The sequence below is a fragment of the Nothobranchius furzeri genome, chromosome 11 (assembly GCF_043380555.1).
Source record: "Nothobranchius furzeri strain GRZ-AD chromosome 11, NfurGRZ-RIMD1, whole genome shotgun sequence".
NCBI lineage: Eukaryota > Metazoa > Chordata > Actinopteri > Cyprinodontiformes > Nothobranchiidae > Nothobranchius > Nothobranchius furzeri.
Genome location: NC_091751.1, coordinates 136,026 through 161,677, shown reverse-complemented (window position 1 = coordinate 161,677; position 25,652 = coordinate 136,026). Strand labels below are relative to the sequence as shown.

Genomic DNA, 25,652 nt, shown 5'->3' with positions numbered 1-25,652 from the left:
ATATATTCCTTGATGGTGTCAAAATTAGCTTCTGCTATTGAAATGGGCCATTGTCAAACTATTTTCTGACTTCATCTCCATATTGAATTGTTCTTCATTGTAATAATTACATTCATGCTTTTCATTATTAAAGAAATTGTAATATGGCTTTGATGATTTAGAAACATGCAAAGAAGCTAATGAATTCAAACTGCAACATAATTAATGTTGGTCCAGTTTAAGCTCTGAAGGCATTCTTCGTCTTTGTCACCACTTGCTTCAGCTTCATCATCCACAGCAACATCCATCACGTAGTGAAGGTTTTTAGAGCCAGAAACCCTATCAGCTCACTCTCACTCTCACTCTGCCTGATCTTCATTTTATCCATCGTCTAAGTTATTTTACAGAGGGGAAAAGACTGGCCAACTAAAGAAAAATGTTTTCAGATTGACAGACATCGTAAATCCAGCCCTAAACCTTCATTTTCATTCATGCCAGCTGATGACCTTGACCCTCAGCAACCAAGCGTGGCCTCATCAACCTGCATTTTGGAGCACATTTGAAAAACTTTGTATTTTTGTAACTTCCTGCTGTACTTGATTAGCCAGCTGTCTTTGTATAGTTGTTGTACAGTTATGCGTGAAAACAAAAATAAATAAATAAAATGTGGCTGGTAACTTCAAAAATCCACTTTTTACCCAGTGATTTGTTTTTCCCCTCCTCAAAAATACCTCCCAAACCATTTTAGGCTACATTCAGACACCTACCACAAGGCCACTGAGGAGGTAAAACATTTCCTAAAGTCTGTCCTGTAAAAACTTAACTTTATCATTCTAAAAGTGGCAGCATGCGGTCACTATAACTTACTATATTGTGTTTGATTGTCTAGTTGATGAGATCACAGTTATGAGATGTGGAAATACTTTCTCTACGTTCAGTTTGCCTTCCATGAACATTGGCTTTTCTCCTCATCACCAGCACCAGTGCACTGTACAAACACTGAACAGGTTCGACTCACCTATCTTCTTACAGCGCTCCTCTCCTCTGCTGTGCATGATTATCGGTGAGTAGATGAAGGGGCTTGCAGTTGACACATTCTGTCCCAGGAGTCCTTTCACTTTATGGGGTCGCAGACTAACAGGCAGGTTGAGGAGCTTCACTGATCTGGATTGAGTACAAAAGAAAACTACAATAAATATTGGTCTACCTTTAAAGTAAGCTAGCTTAAAACTGCTTATGTAGTATATACTCCGCGTGTTCGTGATGAATATTCTTTCTGGAGATTTATAGCACTGCTCTTTAACAAAGGACTCAGCAAATAAAACTCAAAAGAAGCCAGAAAAAGACAAATATTTGCTGACAGGGTTTACCCAAAACTTTCAGGAACAAAAGTTTTTAAAAATAAAGACACTTTGTCAGGATAATGATTAAACAGCAGTAATTAAAGTGCCACAGACTCAGTTATCTTTTAACTACTTTATTGGCACCGTCTGGTTTAATCTGGTTTGTTTCACCTCTCACATGGCTTTCTCCCCACAGTAGCTTACTGAAACTTAATGAGCAAAAGAAACTAAAATTAATCTAGTTGTGTACAAGCTCAAAACATTGTTAGATCTTAAATTTATGGTAATGCTCACAGTTCACAATCTCAGAGTTTGCAGAAACCAATAAAAAACGAGTGTGTGTTTTTGGTAAGAACTGTTGCATTTAGACAAATCTGATGGGTTTCCTTTCACAAGTGTCCCTTAAGCACAAAGGCAACACGTTATTCAACCAGTCTGTGTTTTTATTTGTATAAATATAGCTAGCTCTAACTTTTCAACTGTTTTTACAAGCCATTACTGGTCATCTTTACTCATATTTTTAATAGTAACAATTTGCAGTAGTCTCTAGTACAAATAAATGCCTTGTAAATCATTTTCTGGGGGAAAGAAAAGCTCGGATGCTCCTGCCTGAAGACACGTCAGTAATTCAGAAGAGAAAGTAGCTTCAGACGGCAGGATTTGGAGTGTCATTTCCTGATATTGGGACACCTTGCCTCTGACTGGCTAACAGCAACGCGGCTCTACCACTGACTCTTCTTGCTTTGCAATGTTTATGTTTTAGCTCCACAAATAACACAAGCCTGAAGTAGTTCTGCAATGTTGGAGATTTGCTAATGCTAACAGTTAGCTTCTGCTGCTTCCTGGACGCTAAAACATCAACAGCTATTCTTGTCTTGGTGGATGAGTCCATGAATGTTAAGTGACAGTGTGACGTAGAGCTGACAGTATTTTCTGAACCGAGTGTTTTTCCATCCATTTTCTATAAGTAGCTAATGTAGGAAATAGGGGTAGAAGACTATTTTCACATTCAGCCTGCATGTCAAATTCAGAGTGACTGATCACTTTAAAAAATAATAAGTAAAAAGGGTTTCTCAGTGAATCTACTCTTTAAGCCCGAGACTGTCATTATTATTATTATTATTATTATTATTATTATTATTATTATTATTATTATCATATTATTATTATTATTATTATTATTATTATTATTATTATTATTATTATTATTATTGTTGTTATTATTATTATTATTATTGTTATTATTATTATTATTATTATTATTATCAGCAGTAGCATTTATTTGAAGTACAGTTGTTGATAGTAATTGTAGTTGTGTTGTTATTATTAGCATCAGAAGCAGCATGAGTAGTAATAGTAATACTACTACTACTACTACTAACACTTCTACTAGCAGATGAAGCCCAGGGCATTTTCAGAGAAACCCTGAATCTTAACACAGAAAATTTAAATATGCCGTTTTATTCAAGGTATTAAGATAATAAAAGATTTATTGAAACACAAGGATGTGCTTTTTGTGCATTTCAAACAAGCAGCATCCATTTCAGCACTGCTGAAAGTCTGTGTCTTAGTACATGAGCAATGTACACAGCACAATTAAGCCATAATCCCCTTTTCAGTGAAGATGGTTTCATACAGCGTTTGGTTGTGGAGGTATGCACGGTGCAAAAATAGCACAATATGGTTATGATATAAAAATTGCCAACTTTAAAGTAAGACACACGTTCATGTGGAGCTGGTGCCTCTGCACACAAAAGTGCATGCAGGGTCAGTCACAAGGACATGTGCAAGTGCAAAAGAAGAAAATAGTACACAAATTGACACATGGCTATGGTGTATAGTAATGACTTTGAAACAAAGCATAGCATATCTTGTAATGATTCGTGCATATGTGAAAAGTGGTACGCCGTTCGTATCTGACTTGAACAAAACAACAACAGAGTGTGAAAAGACAACCACTAGGTACAAAGTGGGGGGTGCAGTTCGGCTGAGGCTTGAACAGAGCATCAACTATGAGAAAAATGATTTGTAATCACACTACATAAAGCATTTCAGGTTTAAGCCATCTATTTACTGAACTTTACTGTTTTTCTATTACTTCTACTTTGTTTGACAGCCTGCAAAACAAAGTAATAATAATAATATCTGTCTTTTGAGTGAAGTACATTCCAAAAATAAGCTGCACGATTCGGGAAAGCTGCTTTGGTAAAATTACGACTACAAACAAGACCAACATAAGACGGCCAAAAAATGAATGCCCACACTTTAGACTATGTCTACAACAGAGTACCAATAAGCCCTCCTGCTGCTTACCGGACTATGGGGAGCTTTGTAAAGGGCACCGGAGGCAGCTTCAGTTCAGCAGAAAGTGTAATGACCTCCATACCACCTGGGCATTTGGAGCTGTAGTTCTCCAGACTCTGGGTCACTTCTTTCTTTTCTAAAAACGTTCAAGCACAAACAGACAGAGAATCAACAGTCCTGACTACATAAAGTAGGTTAAACATTAAAATACCATTGAACTTAATGGCAACAATTACATCACAAATATCTTTTAAAGGATAAAGACTTTTAATAATCTGAGAGGAGTATAAATTAAGCAGAGATTACTAGTGTGTGAGACGTGTCAGCGTTCTAGAGGTGTTTTATCGTATCATCAATACCTTTGAGAGAACATTACTGTTCAGCCAGCCATATAATTTGCTTCAGCTCTGCAGGGTTCATCTGTGTCCATCAATAGAAAAGGTCAATAAGTGAAAAATACCTTCTACAGCTCTACAACTCTTTGCAGCAGAACATTTGGAAATTGCAAGATAAAACTCTGTTATGACATGTTCACTGACTTCACAGGGTGTCCAAAGAGAATGAATCAGAGTGTTCATGTCTTCCACCTACAGGGAAAACGGTTCATTTGAACAAATATTAGAGTGGCGTGCATACAAAATACAACTTTGCAGATGAAAGTACACAAAAAGTGCACCTTTATGTCAGTGTAGAGACAGTAAATGGAAGACTAAGAGACAGAAATGAGAGACTAAGTGAAACAGAGGGGGAAACAACCAGAGGTGAATGGATTGACAGCTGGGTAGTGATCCTGGTTCAAATGATTTCCGTAGGTTGGCACGTTTGGCAATTTTTCCTTCCTGTGTCTAATGGCTTTCAGCGTGCGAGCGGGTCAGCCCAGATCACGAAGTGGAGAAAGAGATTGAATCCCTCTTTTCATTCCTTTTCTTTACTCACCAATTTGCTGTTCGGTGTCAAAGGTTGCTTTGCCTACCTGCAGCAGTCACTGAGTGAGAGGTGGGCTATGCCATGAACCAAACGATCATCGTGCTCATTGAATCTAATGCAGGGATTCCCTAAGTGTGGTGCGCGTACCCCTAGGGGGTGCGCGGGGTGAAAAGCATTATTATATTATCATATTAGCACACTGACTGTGGGACAGCATGCTAAACGTGTCGGGCTATTAACAGCGCGCTGAAGATCTGAAGTTCAGAGTGCGTCTGTCAGAGGTCAGACGCGTTCCAGCGGAACCACGGCTCACGGGTGCACAAGTGAGCACATCTGGGCTGGGCAGAAGTCATTTTACAACGTTGGTTTAAATAGCGCCGATAACGAGACGCGGTGACTGGAGCGGCTCATGGAGCTGTGCCGCACACACACACACACACACACACACACACACACACACACACGCACACACACACACACACGCGCACGCACACACGCGCGCACACACACACACACACACACACACACACACACACTGATTAAACAAGCGTACGCTGCGCTGTGCCGTCAGACTGAAGGCAGAAATGAGCGCTGCCGCTTCCGTGATAAAAAACTTTTAAGAGATTTTATAACAACATTTTTCATTCAAGGTCATATTAGCTTCTGTTTTGGGATGACGTATTAAAGTCGAGTCCACTCCAGCCAGTGACTCCTCATGAACCTGACCACAACTCATGTTACTGCAGCATTTGTTATTCCAGTCCGCATGGCAGCGGATCGCAGATTCAGCCACACCATAAAACAGCAATAAGTCGGTCTGAGGTAAAAGTGAACCTCATGGCTATATCTTTTCCATCTTTCCCCCTATAGACATTCGATTACGCACAAGTAGGTGATCAGCTCAGGTTTACGCAGAGCAGAAGGAAGGAGAGAGCTCTGGCCGCACAGGTTAAACGTTCCTACTTTAAGAAAACCGTTAAATTGCATTGTTGATGTGCTACCTGGGCACTCTAAATATTTATTTAGAATTAAGTCAAAGGAAATTGTAATGGTATCGAATGTTTATTAATTATTATTTCAATAATACATAAACATAAACATGAAAGTGATGGGGGAAAAGTTGCTCATATTTTTGTAACCATGTCTGTCGAGTGACTGTTTAGCGTGACGTCTGATTGATATACATATATATATATATATATATATATATATATATATATATATATATATATATATATATATATATATACATATATATATATATATATATATATATTAGGGCTGCAACAACGAATCGATAAATTCGATGAAAATCGATTACTAAAAGCGTTGGCAACGAATTGCGTCATCGATTCGTTGTGTCGCACAACTCTTCCAAAAGCGCCCCCCCCCCTTCCCGCCCGCCGTTGCGCGCAGACCAGAGCAAGTCAGATCAGCGCGAGGGAGAGCCGGCAGATCAGCGCGAGGGAGAGCCGGTACCGGCAGATCAGCGTGAGGGAGAGCCGGCAGACTTGCGCTGCTGCGAACCGGTTCCGCATTGTCGCGCAGCGATCCAGGCAGCTGCTTCCAGCGCACGGTCCATTCTCAAAGTGGCGCAACCAAAAAACTATAATTAGCACACGATCGTTCATGTCCGCACATGTTCTCTATTTTCTGTCTTATTTGTGCCTGAAGCTCGCTACTGCAGAGCTCATCACCTGTGCTGCGGTGATTTCACCTCACGCAGCATCGAAAACGCGCTCTGCGCTTTTCGGTCAGGAGATCCCTTTGATCTGCTCAAAAGTAACTGGTGAGGTGAAAAGGTAAGAATCCAGGCAACAGATTTTCTGGAGAATTATGAGGAGATGCAGGAAGATGAGAGACAGACAGGACAGGAAAATAGTTAAATAAAAACAAGAAAACAAAACAAAGTGTTGAAAAGTAAAATGTAGGTAGATTTATCTCCACTACACGTTTTTATCAGTAAAAAACAATAAGTTATACACATGTAGTATTTATACATCTGATACAATTCAGATCACCTTCAAAACTCAGTCACACACCCAGGGCCGTTTCAAGACATTTTGGGGGCCAAGGCAAAATGCCCCCCCCCCCCCCCCCCATAACTGGGCTCCCCAGAAGCCTCTGTGTAATTCATGCCCTCTCCAGTAGTGTTAGTTATACAGTGTTTATAAAAGCCCCTCAGACATTACTGACATGTTCTAATATTATCAGATGAAAAACTAAATTATCAGACATGCTGTCTCATCTGCTTCTTTTATAAACTTGCAAAAAGTAACAAAACCATTTGAAAGCCACTATTTGTGGATTCTCTGAAAGTTTCCATGGAGTGTGTGACAACTTATTTTTTCATTGATCCTATCGTCTAATCTCACAGCTGAAACAAGCATCCTTAATAATCTGTGCACAGGAAGCTTACCGATGCTGTAGTAAAACAAAAGGTATAATAATTTATTATTAATAAAACCTTGTTGCAGCACTAAAGCAGAAAAATTAGATTTTGCATTAAATATGCAAAATATTTACATATGAATAGTTTTAGAGCCCTTTAATTGGCAGAATCTGATATTAATTTAGTTCTTACAAAAAATGGGTCCCAACATGGTTTGTGTGGCGTTGCCATAGTGTGACGTCATAGGCACAGATCCCCTGTCCTCTTATTTGGAAATGGAAATATGGTCACCCTACATTAAACAAAATGTCCACCCGGGCTTTTGCGCTGCACAGAGACGCTTCGCTGCCTACGACTGAATGTCAGTTGAGAGTCAGTCTCATGCAGACTGACCAATGAAGAGAGGGCCTCAAGTTAAGACCCTCTCCTCATTGGTCAGTCCACACGAGGTGGGTCAAAGGTTACTCTGGGCGGGTTACGTGTTGTCAGGCATTCAAGTATTGAGTATATTTACTGCATATTACAGTAAAATATTCTGTATGTGACCACATTATGGTGACCCTTGGGTCGTGATGATGGAGCCCTTGAATATTGTTGCCCAGGGTACAACAAAGTGTTAATCTGGCCCTGGTTCCGCCGTCACATTCCCGCAGAAACTGGTTGATCACACCGGGGCCAGACTACTAGCATGTGGTTTTACAACCACAATGTCCTCAGAAGCAAAAACGCTTTTAAAAGGGAGGGAGGAGTCCTAACTGTTGCTGCAGGCGTGTTGTGTGAGAGTGCAGTTATATACTGGTTAATATATTTTTGGGTTCAGTTGCTTTCATGTGGCCTAATGTGAGTCTATTTGGGATCATTGGAATGATCAGCAGCATTTCTTGATGTGACTTTATGGCAGTTGCCCAGGGCATCATCGCAAGGAGGATGGCATTCATTTACTTTTGTTTTATTTGGTATTTTTTCAGTCATTTTTGGAAATGGTGATCAATTTTGATTAATTCACAGCCTATGTTTAATTACATTTAAAATAAATGTTAACAGATGAGATCAAACAAAACAGATGAGAATTGCCCTTAAGCTGTTTAACTTGGACCAAGCATTTTAGGTCACAGATAGATGTAGCTTAGGGTCTCTGTCTATACACCTTATAAGACAATTTAGGTGATGGCATGTTGTTTTTCTGCTATTGAACTGTTTTCTAATAATGTTGTGTTAAATAAAGTGAAGGAAGGAGAGAAATAACGTTTCCCTAGCAGTTTTTAAAAATTTCCCCATGTAATCCGATTAATCGATTAATCGTGTCGAGACCCCATCCGATTAATCGATTATCCAAATAATCGTTTGTTGCAGCCCTAATATATATATATATATATATATATATATATATATATATATATATATATATATATATATATATATATATATATATACAGGCATGCCCTGATGTGGGGCTGGGGGTGCGTCGACATGGTCGGGACATAGAAGGGGGTGCGTGGCTAAATAAGTTTGGGAACCGCTGATCTGATGAATCAATTCTGTTTAAGTGTTGCCTTTCATACATAATTAACCACAGCATACCTACCCCCTGTATTATACTGTTTATATATTTTGTACAGCTCAAAAAGCTTTGAATAAGCAGATCAGGGACTACACCTGACCCAAGAAGCTGTCCAGCATTATTGAATTGAAAAGTTTGGGAGGGGACACTACAACCATAATTGTTTATCTTGTCAAGTCCTGCCAATGAGTCCACAAACACCTGTAACATAGGTCTAAGTGTAAAGAGTTTCAGAGTATCTTGGAGAAAGTAAAGTCTTGAGATGACCGTGATGGGATGTTAATTCATATTACAATGAAATAATTTGTATATTTTGGGTTGAAACTTGGACTTAGAGCACACCACAGTACACTGTGGTTGTTGCGTGAGACAATCTTAAAAGCTTTGTAAGTTTTACGTCATTAGAGGGCAATATTTTTGTCATCTCTAAACACTGACGTTTTGCAGCTGATTTGCAGCAGTCTAACTTCTTTCTTTTTTGCCACTAGCCATGACAAAACTGCTCTTTAACTCACTGGCTTATTTTGTCCTCCATGTGCTGCTAGCTGAGACACTAGAGAAGAAGTCTAGTCTCTGCCAATGGAGGCTTTTTGTGCATGATAATCAACTCTGACCCAAGACAAGATTAAACTTATATACACAAATACATTTTTATTCACTACTTTCAAATCAACATACTGTACATGCAAGTGTTATTGATGTTTTTTAAACGCTTCATAATTAAAGTGAATTTTCAACAGTGCTGCTTGGTGACTAGTGCTATTACAAATCACACGTGTGGTCCTTGTGAGAAGCCAAGTGCCCAAGGCCAACATGTTTACTACCTCTGACTACCAAATGTAAAATGGTGACGTTCTGACACTTTCTTACAGCTGCATACCTCAACACACCATAGAGACGCATGCCAGATGCACAAGTGTGATGGGGGTTGTAGGTGGGTGTTAAGTGTCAAGCCAACTTTCATGTGAGTGCCACAAGATTCTTCCAACAGAACATCACCCCAGGCTTCATACAGCATACTATGTGTGTACCCTTCAGCCATGTGGTCCCCAGGTGACTCACACTTCTATACAGAAGAGAAGGTGATTCATTCACACAGTGCATAATAGATGGATGAAGTTACAAGCTGCCAAAAGTGAAGCCACTACAGTAATTCCATGAAGTGCAACAGCACTGATAGGTGCTGCAGGCTCTAAACTACCCACTGCCCAAGCAGACGTCCATTCAAACAAAGTAATATAAGTAAAATTCCTTTGGACAATTTTCTAAAAATTCCACGAAGATGACTATCAGCATCTCCAAATAAGCTAAATTTCAAGAAAACAAATGTCCTTCAGCTAGAAAAATAAATGGCAGTACGCAAACTGTTCTACTAAACAATGGCAAAATTTGGGTTTGGGGTTTAACCCAAATAACAGACTATGATAGGTCGGATTATTTCATTGGATTATTGTTGTAAAAGTCATGTTTAGTGTTTGTAGAAGGGATGTGAACTCCACATTTTCTTTTATTCAGTTAAATGTACTCTTCATTTTCACTACAGGTCCATTTTAATTTAATGGTTCTAGAATTTAAAAATGTACATTTTTTGTGGAATGCACATGTTTGCTTGACTAAATTATCATGAATTTCACATCCCTACAGTGTATTCTTACGTGCATGTGGTTTACTGTGAAGTCGTGATCTATTTGAAATACAACAGAAGAATGGACTCTAAGAAGTTTATTTTCCCTTTCATAAATGCTCTTCTCTTATCTGTTGTTGATGAAAACTGTTCCAAACAAAGAGGCTTGAAACAACTCCATTTTCCAGACAATAGCAGTCATGTTTAACTGAGTCATCGGGACAAAGTGTCTACTAAAGACAGAGTGCAACCTATTTCCACATCGAATTTCTCCATTCTTGTCGTACTACCTGAATACCCTTACATCTTAGGTCTGCACACATTAAATGAGAGGAAATGGAGATTTTTCTTTTTAATAAAAACTAAGGTACATGACAAAAATTCTCATTTGTGTCATTTAAGCCATTCAGACATCCCACAGGTGCAAGTGAACAATTTCTGATAGAAAATATACAGAAAAATATGAAAAGGTCCAAAGCTGAATGAAATACAAGCAATAAAGGCACTCCTCTAATAATGTTTAACTCTCAGACTTTTTTATTTTTTATTTGAACCGTTTGTAAAATCGTCATCTAACACATCACACACAGTAAAGTGAATTGTAAGAAGTCCAACAACTAAACAATTATATACAGCACTTAGTCCAAGCGTGGCCAAGAATAAAGTGGATTGCTGTCTTATTAACACGACTTCTATCTCAAAAATGTCAAAGCAATTCATGCTAATGCCGTTGTGAAACCTTTGCACTACCATCACTGAGTCTAGCAGAAATGTTATGTTACTCCTACAGAAGACCTAGCCTGCACTGAAACTGGCTGCTACTTCTATTTGTGCATGCAAATACCCTCTGAGTGTCGTGATAAAAGCAGTGAGAAGTAAAACTGATTATGATGTGCAAGACTATAAAATAGCATTTACATAAACCACCTTAAATTTTTGTAACCGGAGCTGGTTCAGCTGCATTTGAAAACAACACTGTAGTTTATTTTGACCATTATTTCAGTTTATTTACATAGCGCCAATTCACAACAATTCACAACAAGAGTCAGTCCAAGGTACTTTAAGAAGTAGACATAGACAGTCAACGAAGTTCAATTCTTTATTCCAAGTAGTTCAAAGTTTCCTATCTAAAGAAATGCTGCAGGTTGCATGGAGCCATTGACTTGATGTGTCCGTGACACACACATTCTCTCTCTCTCTCTCTCTCTCTCTCTCTCTCTCTCTCTCTCTCTCTCTCTCTCTCTCTCTCTCTCTCTCTCTCTCTCTCTCTCTCTCTCTCTCTCTCTCTCTCTCTCTCTCTCTCTCTCTCTCTCTCTCTCTCTCTCTCTCTCTCTCTCTCTCTCTCTCTCTCTCTCTCTCTCTCTCTCTCTCTCTCTCTCTCTCTCTCTCTCTCTCTCTCTCTCTCTCTCTCTCTCTCTCTCTCTCTCTCTCTCTCTCTCTCTCTCTCTCTCACACACACACACACACACACCCCCACTCTAAGTGCCTTCCCGGTGTATTAGTGACACATATTGTAATGCTCATGCTCTAGTCACTCTACAACCACTAGCATAATGTTTGCAAAAATAATAATTTTATAAGGTTAAAGCCATCTAGCTTATGTACACTTTTTAAAACACTGCCCAGCAAACATTCGGACATTTAATGACAGTTGAACGGTCATAACTGTAGAAGATATCACTGGAAAAAAAACAACTTATATGTTAACTGTTGGGATCCTGTTTCCCCAGTGAGAGCAGCCCTATGGCGCTCAGCCACTGTAGCCACAGGTGGGAGGGAGATCTTGGGAGGAACGCAGAGCACATTGACACCTGCAGGTTGATGACCTCACCAGTCCACCAATCCGAAGGCGGGGGGGGGGTAGGTCGGGTTTTCACAGCATCTGTCTGCATTCCTTCGTGGGGGTTTGTTGTTGGCATTCACAAGGCTGCCATGGCGTCAGATTCGGATAGCAAGACTTTGTTTGGGTCAGGCAGAGATCATTTTCCTCTCTGCCTTGAAGTCTGTAACTGATCATTCAAGTCCTCCAGTGAAGCCAATTCAGGTTTTAAACATCTCCATACCGTCCAGTGACCCTCTCCAAGATGACATCCATTTTGCGCACTAATACCGGTATCGCAGCTAGAACATTGTCCAGCTTATGATTCACCTCGAGTAACGTCCCAGTCTGTGAGGTCTCCACATGGACGGTGCTTTCCGTGGGTGCGGGTTGCCCTCCAATCGCTCCCATCTTCCCAAAGTTCCAGAAAACCACATATCCTCCCACTCCAATCAGAAGAAATCCAGTGATCATCAGGCCAAATATCCACACATCTTTGACATCTTCAATGGACAGCTGAGAGGCATACGATCTTCCACTCCCTCCAGGAATCGAGCATATATCCCTCTGCGTGTGTCCCTTGAGGGCAAGTGGGAGCCCCCTCCTCCGTTCTCATCGTAGAAAAAGTCTCATCAATCGCGTTGAATGACCAATTAATTAAATCCATTCTAAAAAATAGGGTTTTTCAGAAGAAATGCAGAGAAGCGCTCTGTGGGCAGACAGGACAAAGAGCCTTGGGAAAAAAAGATAAGGGAGCAAAAGCAGAAGCGTCTGTACTCTGCGAGTGCCGGAAGAAGAATTTTTCTTTTTCTCCACTTCCTGTAACTTCCTGTCCACAGCTTGTTATTACGCCAACACATTGTCCAGAAAACAAAAAAGCTTTACACTCAGATAAGGGAGAGAATAGGTGCAGCTTATAACACTTCACATTGTTCTCCATGTTATCGGATCTCATCTTCAAGTGTCAGCCATCAGTAGGAAAAGGGAATACTTAGAGAAAGGGTAAAACTTAGAACTGATTCATCTTCCTCAGAAAACTGTGCTTTCATCGCCTTGACATGTAACAGAAGAGGAAAAGCAGGAGAAATGTGCTTAGATTAAGGCACCATAACTCAAACTTCACTTCAATTTAACTTTACTGTGACCTGTAAGCAAAAAAAAGGTGACTACTGTTAGAAAGTTTCATATTTTTTGTCCTTAATTTCAGAAAATGAAACTCATTATACATATTTATTACAAAGAGAAATATTTCAATACTTCAAGCCTTCCTTTCCTATTATTTTGATGATTATGGCTCACAGATGAGATAACCAAACACTCAGTGTCTCGTAAAGTTAGAATACAGGGGAAAACATTTTTGGAGAGTGATTTGCAATCAGCAATTAGTTATTTGGATGAATCTTCCTGATAAAATTCAGAAGTGATTAGGATGTTTTGGTTCTGCGTTTTCTTTTACAAACACCACAGGAACAAACATATAGAAAATATAAGGATAGATGCAGCAGTTTAAGCATGTAGATACTCAGTTACAAGTGTTACATTCTGGTGTGTGTGTGTGTGTGTGTGTGTGTGTGTGTGTGTGTGTGTGTGTGTGTGTGTGTGTGTGTGTGTGTGTGTGTGTGTGTGTGTGTGTGTGTGTGTGTAAAAGTGAAAAGTGTTGCAGGCTCCCACTAATTTAAGAGAAAATACATTCATCTTTGGTCTGATGTTTTCTGCTCTAAACACTTGCATTCCTACAAAAATAAATCAGACTTATCAGGGCTTTTTTAGTTTTTACTAAGAACCTAATGATGAAAAAGAGCTGTAATGTCTCTTTTCCTCTATTTTTCCCTATGTTTAACATCTCAGTGGTAGACCGTATGCTGGTTTTAATGTTTTGTTTGGGGTATGCTGTTTGCCAATTACCTCCACGGTCAGACAGAAGTTTGTGTCTTTGATGGCTGGCTATAAACACTTCTTTATTCATTCAACAATCTTCTCATATTCCTTCATCTGATCTTGTTTTTCTGTTTTTTTTCCAACAACTAAAACTCAGCCAGACACAACAGTGAATTAAACACTGCAAATGCTTTACTTATAATGAGGAATAGAGGAGAGACGGCTCCTCTGAAGATTCTGATCAGTACATAACAGTTATTACAATGGTAATTAGAAAACAGGGTTAGCAGCTCATTGAAGTGAAGGCTTCCTTTCACCTGAGAGGGCTACATGGCTTCGGTGTTAATTTTGTTGACAAAATTTTTTTTTCCAAGACTGATTAATTTTTGAGAACGAAAACTAAGCTAAAAATGATCCGTTCTACAAGAAAACGAAATTATGACAAATACTGAGCAACATTTTTGTTGACGAATAAAAGACAACTACAAAAATTGACAGCGACAAAAATGTAATCAAAAAAAGGGAACGATGGGAGGGATGGACAAAAGAACCAATCAGCAAATGGAACAGGCAGGACTAGAAGGGAAAAGAACCGGAGTCCAGAGCCGGCCGATGTTTGAACAAGATACTGGTAATAATGGACATCATGATGTCTCTGCCGGTAACAGTTGAACAATTTATGTCTAAAAGGAGAAAATGTCCACAGCTGGGAGGAAAAACATGAAGTGTGACGATCTAAAAAGTATTTTTTGGTTACATAATCTGGGGTTTCCCTTGGTTATAAAAGTGTTACGGTGGTAGCAGCGAGCTAGGAGGAGTGAATAGTAACAGCTAGGGATGTAAGAAAATATGGATATGGCAATATATCGTCATATTTTTTCCAGCTATATTATACTGATATTCAAAAGCTGTGAATCTAATTTTGGGAAGAATTTACATGCAAACATTTGAGTTTTTTTCTTTTCTTTTGGTGCAATTCAAACGCAGACTCCTAGTTAGCAGCAGTGGGGTTCATTTCCACCATTGAAATGTAAATCCTTCTGTTATGGTTCAGATACCTCATGTTAAGCATGTTAAGTATCCGTTTGGACTGTTAATTGAATTTTCCTATTCAGTCTAAAAATATCGCTAATATCGTCTGACTGAATGTATCGCAATATATCATGATACATTGTATCGTCTCCCCCGTATTGTGATACGTGTCGTATCACCAGAGTTTCACTAATATACATCCCTGGTTACAGCCGAACTGAACTCACAGAGCCGTGCGTGTTAATTGAATTTTCTTTTCGTGGCACTGCTACAGCCAACCTTAACAGCGTTCAGTTTCCTAGCTGTGTTTTTATGAGAAAGAAACATTCAAGCAGCCCAGAAAAATGCTAAGGTAAATCATGGAAACTTCTAATATTTACACCTGAAACCCCATTATCTTTAGTTTACCTCCTCGCATTATTAGAACGGCACCTTTGAATGCTTTGATGCAATTTTTTGTCTATTTATAAATATTGCTGCACATTTTACAGATTTGTTTATTTTATTAATACAGACAAAAATTCTAACTGTCAGTGCGCACTTCGGTATTTCCATGAATTACTGCTATTGAAACAATTACAAATAGAGTTTTATTGATCCAAAATGTGAAATTTTCATATTTATCTACAGTTTCAAGTAGGTTTAGTTAACATTACCTTTAAAGAAGTTGAAAATTATTGCATCAGAATAAATATGCATATATTTTAGTCGACTAAAGTAAAATTAAAATTCAAACTAATTTGACGACTGAATAATGAGTAAAATTAAAGAGAATTTTTGTCAAAAGACTAAGACTTGATTAAAATTTTAAGCCAAAATTAACACTGCAAGGCTTTTTAGGCACTCTTTCACAATGATGATAAGTTTCCAACTACAACTCAACAAGTCATCTCTGTGAACCTTGTGGGTGTTACGTTGGTTATTTGTTCAGAGACACTGATGAATGTTGAGTCAGCATTCACACAGTAACAGATGGCAGCCGTTTTCTGGTGTTGGCCCTTTGATATACAAGCTCTCATCTGATGGTTGAAGGGAAGGTGTTAACTACAGAGCTGCTGATCTCAGTATCTGGATGCTAATAAAGGTCGGGAACGTACACATGTGAGGGGATAAGACCTCAGAAAATCGTTTATCGCCCACTCAGTGGACGTTTATTGGGGAAGATGGCTGTTTAGGAGTACTATTTTCTGCTCTATTCCTAAAAAAAACCTCACATATTTTGTTAGACGTTCCAGTGGTCGGTACTGTGAAGACATGACTAAACTTTATGCAAATGTGTTTACATTAAAGTGGTGGGACATAAAAGAGACCTGATGCTCTCCCGAGTGAATTTGTCATTTAGTCACTAGATGTGAATGACTTCCCTTTCCATCATTAAGAAGAAAACTGTGTTCAAGATGCCCTTTGAAATAACACCGTTCACTAAAGCAGAGCCAAATAAAAGTAATTAAAATCAGGTTAATATCCTGGTAATAATTTATATTTCTGTTTAATTCAAGCCCAAAGGAAAGTGGACTTTTTCACTAAAGAACTAACAATGACCTTTCTCTAACATGACCTATATTTATGTCGATGAACACGACACTGCTGCTGCTGCTGGTGGATGAAATGAGTTGACAGAGTAAATAGTTTAGAACGTTAACTTGTGAAAAACTATTTTATTCTGGCAAATCCCAAACAGCCAACATGGTCTGTTCCTTTAGAAGAAGAAACGGGAAAGCAGCAGAAAAGCAGCTATCATCTGTCATTTCACTCTTGATGTGTAAAAACTGTTAATAACATTTTATAATAAATGCATTATAAACAGGTCAAATCATGAATGTTGTTAATCTTTAATATTTTTCAGTTTTCTTTGTCAGGTTCTCGTGTTACTCATGTTTTGAATTTAGAATCCCAAACAATTATACTGACCTCTGCTGTGTAGCCAGTGAATAGTATGGCTTATTCAGCTTTAGTAAAATAAACAAACACAAAGAGAAAAAGCCTCTCTGAACTGCACAAGATTCCTGCTTGGAGCACAATGTCATACTGGCTTTAGTTTCCATGGAATCACATTAAACTCTGGACACAATATAATACTATCAGAAAAAAGAACACACTTATGTCTAGTATATCTGACAATTGGCCAAGGAATGAAAAGACGAGTGCTCTCATTGATCTTGTATCATATGTGGGGTTGCCTCACAACCTTTTGGATTACCATGATCCGGATGACTGAGAACCAGCATGGGGGTGGTAATTTTCTAATATATATTAAAATAATATTTTTCTAGTAAGCATATGTTTGATCATTTCCCCATCATTACTGTCGTCTTTGAACTGACCTTGATCAGAGAGGAAATCCAGCATGGTCTGCAGCAGAAAGGACAGGTGGCGTACAGACAGGCCTGGGTTGCCCATACGACGGGAAGCATACACCAGCTCGTGCAGCAGGCGCATCTGCACAGCGGCCCAGCCTCTATGGGTGCCTAAATGGGTGACAAAAGGAAAAACACACTCAAAGCAGGTAAATTTCCTTGCTGACACCTACCTGTAACGCTACAGGGCTGTCACATATTAGCATTTTTTAGATATATTGTTTTATGACCACTAACTGGACACAATGAAAGAACATCAGTTCAGTCCCAACTTGTTTCTCCAAACTGAAGCCAGCCATTTACAACAAATAGGATATTTTTTGTAACCGTTCTACAAAACCACCATTCAAATTATGTGAATTATAAGTCAGCTGGAGGAGAAAGTAGCTTCAGACAACAGGATTTGGAGCCTTATTTCCTGATATTTGAACATCTCCCTTCTGATTGGCTAAGAGCAACACAACTCTACCACTGACTCCTTTTGCTTTGTAACATTAATTTTTTTATCTCCACTAATAACACAAGCCTGAAGGAGTTGTGCTGTGTGGTGGAGTTCCTAATGCTAATGGTTAGCTTGTACTAGCGGCGACGTCCTCTGCTGTTTGCTGAACGCTAAACCAACAACAGCCTTCCCCATCACGAGTCGAGGTGGGTGAGTCCATGAACGTCAAGTCAGGCTTTTCAAATCCGAGAGTTTCCCCGTCTATTTTCTATCGGTAGCTAATACAGGAGATAGGGGTCGGAGACCATTTTCATGTTTCCACACCTTTAATAAATGCCGTACCGGCATAGCCAGACGCTAACATATCAGGACTTACCACATGTGAATTGTATGTGAAATATTAGAGAAATGAAAGATAAAGATTCATATCTAAACTATTGCTTTTTCTTCCTCTTTTACAACCAGTCTACTTACTACTTACAAAGAAAACAAGGCCAAAGATTATCAGCAAAAATATTCTCAGTGTCTCTCAAATAGCTTTCCACAAAGAAGATATGAATGTGTGAGCTGCTCTATTCAACGTGAGCTTTTTAATCACCATTACTTTCCTTGCTGTGAGAGCAGTGGACAAGGGTCAAGTGTCTGTAGAGCCCACAGGCTTGTCACGAATGCCCAGGTCAGGTCTCATGTGGGCTTCTTTATGATTAAGTGGCAGACTGACTACACAACACCTTAGAGAGCCACTCTCAGATTTGCTCAAAGTATTATCATGTCAAGTGTAGAAATAAAGCTTTTTTATTTATTTATATATCCTCATATCCAGATTTACACACAATCCAACCTTCAAGTGTATCAGCCAACCTTTGTTGAAGTCCTTGGGATCAAGCGACAGGCTGTATCCAGGTAAGGTTTCCAGTAGCAGCTTGTAGCAGGCCCTCCAGCCTGGCTCCGGGATGGTGGGGGCCACACACTGCATGGCTGCCACACGTTTGAAAAACGCTGATTTGCGATGGAAGCCAATAAGTTCGTAGAGTTCAGACAGGATACTGTATCGTTGAATCTTCTCCTCCTCGGATAGCTGCAGATGAGCACGTAGTTAATATTCCCTTCATAAAACTATCATTAAAGCTGGGGTATGAAATATTGTGCTTGAAATATTTTTCACATACCAACAGCAACCAAAAAAATTTAATGGGTCATAAAAGTGAATAATTTTCATCATCTATCATTGTGAGTAGGGATGAACAATATATCGGCATCAATATCGATATCTGCCGATGTTAGTCATTTTTTAACGTATCGGTGTCGGTCTGATAAATAAAAATGGGCGGATTTTAACAACCAATGTTGTTTTCCACCTCGTCTTCCTTTGGGTGCCTGTTTCAGAGGGTGATGGGGTGATGTGTAATTGTTTAGTCATGTGAACAGTGAATGTAATCATCTCAGACGCGTAAATGTGTGTGGTGTGTGTACATAACAACGTAAATTCAGCTTTAATAATTTTCATGTTATACAAAATCTGCTGATTCAGTATATCGGTATCAGCAAATACCGGTTATCGGCCATAACAGTGATCTTAATATCGAATATCGGCCCAGGTCCTGCCTCAAGTGGAGTTGTTCAAGTATCTCGGGGTCTTGTTCACGAGCGAGGGAAGGAGGGAGAGGGAGTTCGACAGGTGGGTTGGGGCAGCGTCTGCATTGATGTGGACGCTGAACCAATCTGTTGTGGTGAAGAAGGAGCTGAGCCAGAAAGCCAGGCTCAGTCCATCTACCGCCCAGTCCTCACCTATGGTCATGAGCTTTGGGTAATGACCGAAAGAACAAGGTCGTGGATACAAGCGACCGAACTGAGTTTTCTCTGCGGGGTGGCCGGGCTTAGCCTTAGGGATAGGGTGAGGAGCTCAGACATTCGGGAGAGACTCGGAGTAGAGCCGCTGCTCCTCCATATCGAGAGGAGTCAGTTGAGGTGGTTTGGTTTTGAGGGATGCCTCCCTGGGGAGGTGTTTCAGGCATGTCCTGCCGGCAGGAGGTCCCCGGGTCGACCCAGGACACAGTGGAGAAAGTATATCTCTGAACTGGGCCAGGAACGCCTAGAGGTCCTACCCGAGAAGCTGGTGGAGGTGGCCGGGGAGAGGACGATCTGGAACTCCCTGGTTGAGAAGCTACCTCTGCAACCCGGACCCAAATAGGTGAAAGAAGACGAGGCGAGGCGGTATCGGTCCAAAGATTTCATACCGGTGCATCACTAAGTGTGAACAAAATGTTTTACTAATTGGATCCTGATCCATCCATTAATCCTCTGACATTCTCCACCCTGTGCACATACCCCTTTGTGTGAATGAATCGTGTGTTCTCAGCCAGAGCCAGGATTACTAGTGCAATGGACGGTAGGTTATGTTTTATTTGTGTTGGTAGATTTCTTTAAAGGAGTTGTTTTACACGGGCTGTTTGGGGTCTGGTTCTGTTCTTGTTTGTAAACATAGGTGGCGGACCTGTTATCTGTGAATGCAGCCTGTCGTCATTCTGCTGGCAGAGCTCTTGGTCAGTTTTGTTGCCAAGCAACGTGCGTGCGTGCGTGCGAGCGAGCGTGTGGAGCCAGAAGAGAGTAAGTGGGAGAAGGTTTGAGGGTGGCTCTGAAAGTTTTGACTAGTTATTCGTGGAGATTTCCCAGATTGTTGATGGCATTGAGCTGCTGTAATTTTAAAATTAAGAAAAAAACCAAGAAAGCTAAAAACTGCCTCATTTTTCACGATTAAATCACCACACTATATTAGCTAGCATACTACATCGTCTAATATGGTTACGTAGGTGTGTTACGTTAGGAATTATGGCAGAAATGGTGCCAACAACAGGTAAAAAGCGTAAAAGACCACTGTGTTTTGGAGGCGGAGCTTGTGGGGGGAGCCTGAAGAAAAGAGGTTGTATAACAGTAGCTTGTTTGAATGGCAAGAAAACAAAATCTCCTATTCTACGTTTCAGGATCTTGAAAATACCCACCATCTCCAGACAAGCAAACACCAAGTATAAAGAAATCTCTGCAACTAAAAACAGCCGACAGAATCAAATACAGTAAAATAAAATGGGAAAAAAGCCAGAAAGGCTTGTTTTAAAGAGAGGAAACAGCTATAGTGTTGAGAATCTCTGAGTACTTTTTCAGCAGAACCATTAACATCTCATTGCTGAGGAAGGTACTCAGTCATCCAGGACATGGTATTCCTAGCAGGAGGCAAATTAACTTTGGTTTATGAAGATGCCTCTCATCTAAGGAGCTTCATCAATCTAAAATGAAAAGGGCAGAGAACAAAGCTTTGAAGGGAAACCAGATCTTGCAGGCTTACTACTCTCTACCTCAGCCTATAGGGAAAAGGACACTTTTATTGGCGGGATTAGTCTTTTTGAGGGACAGAATATTTGTCAAAAAGAATAAATAAAGAAGATAATCTAGAATTAAACCAAGGAGGAGGCCCAAATTTCACACACCTTGCATAAATAACCAAGAAATACATAAAAGAGGAAGGTATTTGTTGAACCTGGATCACATACTGGCCACTGAAGCATGAATTCCAACGTGTGAAAAAAGAAGCGGTGTGATAACGACAGCAGGTGTTTGAGCTGAGAGGATTTCCTCTGGTAGAAAACCAATAAACACACGAGGGACAGACGAACTGATGCATCTGACTACCAGAAATAGGGAGAGAGGAATTCTGCAAAGACCCGGTGAGTCAGAATGTTTGTCTCCTCTGCTACACTGACCCGATGCAGCCGGATGCATGACATGTTTCACATGTTTACAGTAAAGCACCTGGCTCAGCTACTAGTTTTATGAAATCGACTACTTATGCTTTTGTTTTTTGGTGAATATTTAATCTTTTTTTTTTTTAAGTTTGAGGTAGAACTGGGCTTTTTACGAAAAATATAAAGTACATCAGTCATTTGAGGAGAAGTGATTTTTGCTCATGTTGCTTGGCCTGACTTCTAAAGTGTCGGCTACTGCTGCCAAAACACTCCATCTGAACATGACGCTCTTAGGGGGTTGACTCCAAAGACCTTCGACAGCTAAACGTCCCTGTATCACTGCTGATCCTCCACAAACCCAAGTCGTGCTCTTCTCTAGCTGAACAACAAATATAAATCTTTGTAACATTGGGTGCAGGTTTATTCAGCAAACAGAATTTCTAAAAGGCAGAGCTGTACAGCTGCAGCTATCAAATATTGTGGTACTCGAGTATTCTATCGAATCATCCATCGATTATTCGTGTACTCTATTTGACGACGTTTCAAGTGAAACAAGATTATGGTCAGCAGCTAAAATTCTAAAAAACAAGTAAATGATAAATGGATAAGCTTTCCCAGCTGATATTTACAGTTAATAAATATTATATGGAACAAAATTTGACTTGCATTTCATTAAAATTATAGGTTTAATATCACTCAGTCTAAACATATATAAATATGTTCACATATGATCAGTAGAATTTAATTATCTCAGTAACATGTTCAGTACTAGTCTACTGGAAATTATAATAACATGTAGCATCTACTAGTAACAATGTAATGATGGCATATCTATTTTATTATGTACAGGTTGGCAACATAATCCAATCTAAATTGTATTCAAATATAGAAGCGTTTGAATTACATGCTACAAGGGCTTGCCGTAGTCCTACTGTCGTGTGTGACGCAGACTCGCTAACGCTCAGTAGCAACAACAGCAGACTCCGCTGTAGCTGCAGAGATCCACAAATAAACGGGATAATGGGGATTTTTCTTCCGCTTATGGAGTTTGGACGTTCACAACCATCACGTTTCTGTCTGAACTCCACTTGATAGTAATTTGTGAGCGTGCTACGAGCTATCTTAGCTTTAGCCAATCTACCCGTAGTTTAACTCTTGATCCCAAACTTTGGACCGTGTCAGCCTTTTACAATGGTTTCTGTCTTTGCTGGTTTCTCTACTTTCCTCCACAGCACCTAGATTACAACACTGGGCACCAGTAAAATGTGTTCAGACATTTCACAAAGCTTCAGATCAGTACAAAATGAATCGAGGAATTTAATGAATAGAACCATTCGAACCATTCGATGATTCGTTTCAGCCCTACTGAGCTGCAAGGCTTTAGCGTTTTCATGTGTATCTACGGTATGCCATCGGAGTACATTGGTTTTGACAGCTATTGTTGTCAGGGATGCAGATGTATGTCATTTTGGACCAATATCGATATCCGATATTAATATTGTCGATATTGTAATCATATGCGCGCACACACACACACTTACACTTCTGAGATGATTACTTTCACTGTAGTATGACCTTACGTGCTACTTGATACCAACACCCCACACACACACACACCCCCTCCCAAAATTCAAACAGAAAAACAAACTAGATGGAAATAAATATGTCCCAGTTTAACTTATTGGGCCGATACCAATATATTTTAAAACGACTAAGATCAGTCTTTACCGATGTTAATGCCAATATATGTGCATCATTTTTTATTGTGCTGGAGACTGCCTGACCGTATTCAAATTCAGAAGTTAAGACTGCAAAGAGGTCAGGTATTGATTATGTTAAAAGGGAAAACTTTAAAAAATAACAAAAATATCAAGTAGAACTCAGGCTAAAGAGAAAAGTTGCATAATACTGAACTGGTAACAAGCGCGTGCTGTAAGAAAGCAGTGATGGGTGCCCTGTGTGAACACACTTGTATTAGTTGTGATCGGCTATCTTTAGCTAGTGTGAGTTAACTAGAAAACACAGATCTGTTGGTCATAACTCTGGATTGGTTTCCCACTCGGGCAGCGTACCTGTCCCAGGTTAATGTAAACAGCATTCTGCAGGAATTCGGAGGCCTCCCTGGCTCTCTTCTGGATGGCCAGCACCCTGACGGCTTTGACACAGGCCTCCAGCTCAATCACACCAGCATTCTTGTACTGGGAGGAAAAAGAAGGAAGAGGAGAGGCCCAGTCTGTGATACTTGCTGGGAGGTTCTTATCCCTTTTCTCATTTACATGTAATAAAACTCACATTTCATGTCAATCACAGTACAACAATAAAGAGAAACAAGTCTCTCATTCATTGTTGGGTTTGAACTGTAAATTTGAGCCACTGCAGCTAAGGCTGCATTGTGTCATTTTTACTTCATAGTCCCTTGACTTTCTTCCACTTCCACGCTCACAGTTACTTTACATGAATGAATATTAAATGGTTATGCATTGAGATGCAACTTCATTCTGAAGGAATGAGTCACAGGTAAAAAGGCACAGCTAAAGGACATTATGAGGATGGAGCAGAAGGCAGAGGAACTAACTTCCATCTAAGTTAAAGTACCCTGACAACAGAGCAGCCGATATTTGGATGGAAAGCCTTCTGGATGCCTGGGTAGACCCAGGAGATGCTGGTCCAGACCCACATTAGGGTCCCGCTGGTAGAACTGGGGCTGCTGCCTAAACGAACCGCACTCAGATAAGCAGATGACTGGTTGCTGATGAGGTACAGAAATTAGATACCAGTAAATATATTACTTGTGAGCACTACAATTGTCAACATTGGGGCTAAAGTAATGAACATAATGCCATTATTTAGTGGCTTTACAAGGATAGCAGTGAATAAAAAGTTCTGTTTTCAATAAGCTGAAGTGTTTTCTACAAGTGAACGTATAACTGAACAATCCTGCTCTGCTCAAACGCTCAAATGTGTGATCAAATACTGCCTCTTCTGGCAAGGACGGACACGCTTTATTTCTCAGAGTTGCTGCTTCTAACCTATAAATTAAATTTGTATTTCCTTTTTTTCTTTGTGTGATCAAAGAGAAGATTTTTGTTTATATTCAACCGAATTCAAACTGTGATAAATGGTAAATGGCCTGTATTTGTATAGCGCCTCCTTAGGGTTCTATACCCCCCCCCCCCCCCCCCCCCCCAAAAAAGGTGCTTCACAACACAATCAGCCATTCACCCATTCACACACACATTCACACACTGGTGGGAATGAACTACGATGTAGCCACAGCTGCCCTGGGGCGCTCTGACAGAGGCGAGACTGCCGAGCACTGGAGCCACCGGTCCCTCTGACCACCACCAGCAGGCAAGGCAGGATAGGAGTCTTGCCCAAGGACACAACAGCAGCATAGTTCACAAATTACCAAAGAATTTGCTTAATTTATTAGAACTTCTAATAACATTCGTTTGAACTCAATTTAAAATCAACAATCGCTTCTTAAGGATAATGACTGCAAACCCCTCAAACTACTGAAGCTGAAAAGTTATGAGTGGAGGAAATGGCAAACCCCTCACAACTCCATTCTGAAGTTGACTAAAGAAACAAAATGCGTGTAACTGTCTTTTTATTATTAAGTCAGCACCTTTCCGTAGTAAGAGATAGCCTCTTTGTATTTCTCTATGATGTCCTCTGGACTCAGGCAGTTCTTGGCTCTTCCGATCTCAGTGCTGGTGTCGGCACTAATGCCGTTGGTTGTGAGGGCACCTACGATCAAGAACGACAGATTAAAAAGAGAAGAAGACAAATGGAGAGGACTTCCTTTTATTCTGCTCTGCCACTTAAGCGAATAACGCTATAACAAAATGAGGAGGGTTAGAAGTGCTGTAGATCTTTTTCCAAGGTCAAAGCAACCAATAAATTATAGGTTTTGTCAAAGAATATGAATAATGATTAAAGCTTCCTTCCGGAGTATTTCTCTTATCCGATGGCACCATCTAGTGGGGGGTCATCAACTCACGCCTGAATCAAGATTCTTTTTATGAAGGTTCAGAATCGTTTCAAATTTCTCCAAGTTTCAGTACATGAGAAGGTATTTTCCAAACACTTCCTTGTTTATTCGCTGCTCGTGCTTTTTGTCGGTCAACGCTTCCATAATACATTGTTCTAGCAAGCGATGTGTGGGCTTCCAGAGCAACCCACTCCATCACATTTATGACTCCCTACATCACAGACACTTGGCAGATGTCTAACTGCAGAAGAAAGTAGTTACTC

General features: G+C 39.9%; 1 protein-coding gene across 6 annotated transcripts in view; it reads right to left on the bottom strand.

Annotated features, from left to right (window-relative positions):
• Window positions 1-25,652, bottom strand: part of trappc9 (trafficking protein particle complex subunit 9) — a 297,274-nt gene that overhangs the window by 261,292 nt on the left and 10,330 nt on the right. For all 6 annotated transcript variants that reach the window (XM_070556143.1, XM_070556145.1, XM_070556147.1 and 3 more), the window contains 6 exons: window positions 25,024-25,145; window positions 23,468-23,593; window positions 18,520-18,736; window positions 17,184-17,327; window positions 3,636-3,762; window positions 998-1,143 (listed from right to left, as the gene is read on the bottom strand). In XM_070556143.1, the coding sequence (XP_070412244.1) occupies window positions 998-1,143; window positions 3,636-3,762; window positions 17,184-17,327; window positions 18,520-18,736; window positions 23,468-23,593; window positions 25,024-25,145 (882 nt within the window). The remainder of the gene's footprint in view (window positions 1-997; window positions 1,144-3,635; window positions 3,763-17,183; window positions 17,328-18,519; window positions 18,737-23,467; window positions 23,594-25,023; window positions 25,146-25,652) is intronic.